Here is a 3211-nt window from a genome sequence, read left to right as displayed (position 1 = left end):
AAGTCCTTGGCGCTGCACCGGGGGGTGGATGGGACCTCGTAGGTTTTGTGGAAGTGGGAATAGTCTACTTTGTACTGGTTTTTCTCCTCGAACAAGACAGGCTCAAAGCGGTGGCCCCAAAGGATCTCGCTGGCCAGGTAGGAGCTCCGAGCTTGCGTCGTCATAGCGGTGGCTTCTACCATGCCTTCCAGGATGACCACGATCTCAAAGTCGTCTGTCTCCAAGTCCTGGCGGCTGATCCCAAACAAGGGGCTTTCTTCGTTGATCTCGTGGAGAATGGTGATGGGAGACACCAAAAAGATACGGTCCAAGCCTTTATCAAACCCTACGTCGATGTCTATTTGGTCAAGAGGTATGTACTCCCCTTCTTCTGTGATCCTGGGCTTAATTAGCTGAGCTCGTACGTGGGCTTCTACTATGTGGCTTTTCCGGAGGTTCCCAACTCTCCACATCAGGCAGAGTTTTCCATCTCGCATTGCCACTACTGCGTTATGGCTGAAAAGTAATGTCTGGGCCCGTTTTTTGGGCCTGGCCATCTTTGCCATTATTGCACCAATCATGAAAGAGTCAATTATACACCCCACGATGGATTGAACCACCACCATGAAGACGGCGAGCGGGCACTCCTCCGTCACACAGCGGAAGCCGTAACCAATAGTCGTTTGGGTCTCAATGGAGAACAGAAAAGCAGCCACAAAGCCATTGACCTGCAGAACGCAAGGCTTGAAGGTATCATCTCCCCCCGGGTTTTCTAGATCTCCATGAATGAGTGCAATTAGCCAGAAAATCAGCCCAAACAATAGCCAGGACACCAGAAATGCCAAGGAAAAGAGCAAGAGCATATACCTCCAGCGGATGTCAACGCACGTGGTGAACATGTCTGCAATGTACCTCTGTGGCTTGTCATCCATGTTGGTGAACTCCACGTTGCACTGACCGTTCTTCTTTACAAACCTGTTCCTGCATTTCCTCCTGGTGTGGATTTTCCCGTTGCCAAAGCCGTTGATACCAGGCATGGTGGTCAACCTCAGCCCGTCTTCCTCGGAGGACACGATGCTGTAAGGGTTGACTCTGCCTGTAGTCATCCCTGAGCCAAGCCCACGGTGAAGGCGACGGGTCTTGCGACTCCCGGCGTCCCCCTGGCCCACCCCTGCCCACCCCCCAAATCCTGTTGCAGTGGAAGAGAAGTCCCAAACTTCCACGTCTTGGCTGCCTCGTCACCACGTGGATCCCGTGAGAGGCTCTGCAATGAGAAAACAAAGGCATGGCCATTACTTCTCATGGGAAAGGGACCCGAGGCGGTGTTTGGCCGTGGGTCTCACAGTGTGGGTGGCTGCATGTTGAGTGAGGACCTCCCCTCCCCATTGCCCTTATTCTCCTTGCTAGGGCTAGGCTGTTCCCAAAACCCAGATGCGAGGAAGGAAGGAGAGTTTGTTCTTTTGTACCACAAAGCAAACCTAGCTGGGGAGACACAGCATTTGTGGGACCCTCAGCGACACCAGCAGATGGAAAACCTTGGGTAGCGCTGGAGTCTCTCCCCTTGGCTTTTCTCATGAGCTCTGCTGTCAGAGCGGGGTCAGGCTGCTGGAAGGGAAAGCAGAGAGGCCAAGCTGCTCTTCTTAGCACAGAGATATTAATAAAGGTACGCCTGAAAGCTGCTCCATCGGTTCACATTGCCCGTGCCAGATGGACCGATGCCCAGCACATCGCAGCAGCGCTCGCCCGACCTCCTGAGCACCAGCTCTTCTGGGGTCAAGGGAAACCACAGGGACATGTGGATTTAACCTCTGTCCCCCAGCCTGGGGATGGGAGAGGACACGGCCAACATGCAGCCGGTTGGAGAAGGCCAAGGGAAGGCACTCGCTTGGGGCAGATGTCCCGAGGAGCAACTTTCCCAACACATCCATTGGGACGTGGAACCATCTGTGGTCACAGATGGGTTTTGCTGGCCAAGTCTTCTGGAGGGACGGCTGCTGCTGGGGAACGGGGAGCTGTTTTGATCCCTTCTGGAGGGCTCAGCTGCAGGGTCAGTGACCTACACTCGGCTTTGCCTGGGAGAGAGGTGGGAGCAGCACGCACACGGGCGAGGTGGCCCAAGCCGGGTGGGCTCCCCGGTGGCACACAGGGCTCCATCAGCCCGGGATTGTGGAGAAACCATGCGGCACATCCCAAGCACCCTGAAAAGATGGCACTGCAGGCATGCTCCCCACACCACCCCTCCCTCCACGTCCACACGGGATGTGTCTTGGGGATGAAAACACCTTACTGGCAACGACACTCATGAGGGGCAGCAATGTGGGAGGAGGGGTACCAGGCGCAGAGCCCCCCCGTGACGCCCTGTCCCCGCAGCATAGAGATGCCCGGCTGGTGGCTGTTGGTGCAGGCGAGCCCGCCGGGCTGGACGTGCCGTGTCAGATCTGCTGGCCTGATCGATGCGAGTCGATTCCTGCAATCAGCTCCAGCGCCCGGGGACACGCTGGGACAAGAGCACCCTTTCCATTACACGGTGGCCGGCGCCAGGAAGCATTGCCAGGCACAGCCCGCCCAGGACTGCATCAGCTGGGCTAGCAGCGATACCCTGGATTGCTTTTAGCTAGCTTAAATTCCCCCAAAATTCTGGCACTTGAGGGTCCCTGCCCAGGGCCACAAGCAGGAGCAGTAACAACCTGTCCAAACTTCCCAGGCACTGCCACCATGTTATATGCAAAAAAAAAAAATTTTCATCTGCTGCAATCCAGGCACAAACATTTTTCTAGCCCCAAAGATGATTTTTCAAGCGCCACGCTCACTTGTCGGTGTGTTGCAGACCAAGTGAGCGCTCACACCCAGCTGGGTGACACAGGCACGGAGAAGAGTAAAACAGACACGAAGAGTTAATGTTAACAGTGAATATTTACAACCTCATAATCACTGGAAGTCAAATGGGACGAAAGTGGGGGTGACATGTCAGTCTGGCTGCAGGGTCATGCTGCCAAACTCCAGCCCGGTCACCCATCCCAAGTCTTCCCCTGGCCGCACCGGCTACATTCATTGAGGTTTTCTCTCCTCCAGCCGAGGGAATGCACCGAATGCTTTTACCGCAGGATGAATTTACTGTTGGGTTTTTTAAATTAATTCTAGATGCATTTGAGAAGTGAACAAAACGCAGTGAGCTCCCAGTGACCTGCGAGAGGATTAGCCGGGGTCTGGATTAACTGTGCTGGGAGGAGAG

At 55.0% G+C, this 3211-nt stretch overlaps 1 protein-coding gene across 1 annotated transcript in view; it reads right to left on the bottom strand.

The window, feature by feature from the left end:
* The window catches only part of LOC104278358 (ATP-sensitive inward rectifier potassium channel 12), a 1285-nt gene extending 200 nt beyond the window's left edge, over positions 1 to 1085 (bottom strand). The window contains exon 1 of the mRNA XM_009875304.1: positions 1 to 1085. Coding sequence (XP_009873606.1) covers positions 1 to 1085 — 1085 coding nt within the window.
* Between the last annotated feature and the right edge of the window lie 2126 nt (positions 1086 to 3211).

This window comes from Apaloderma vittatum, unplaced genomic scaffold (assembly GCF_000703405.1).
Source record: "Apaloderma vittatum isolate BGI_N311 unplaced genomic scaffold, ASM70340v1 scaffold28908, whole genome shotgun sequence".
NCBI classification, from domain to species: Eukaryota; Metazoa; Chordata; class Aves; order Trogoniformes; family Trogonidae; genus Apaloderma; species Apaloderma vittatum.
This window is presented reverse-complemented; position numbering and strand designations above follow the sequence as displayed.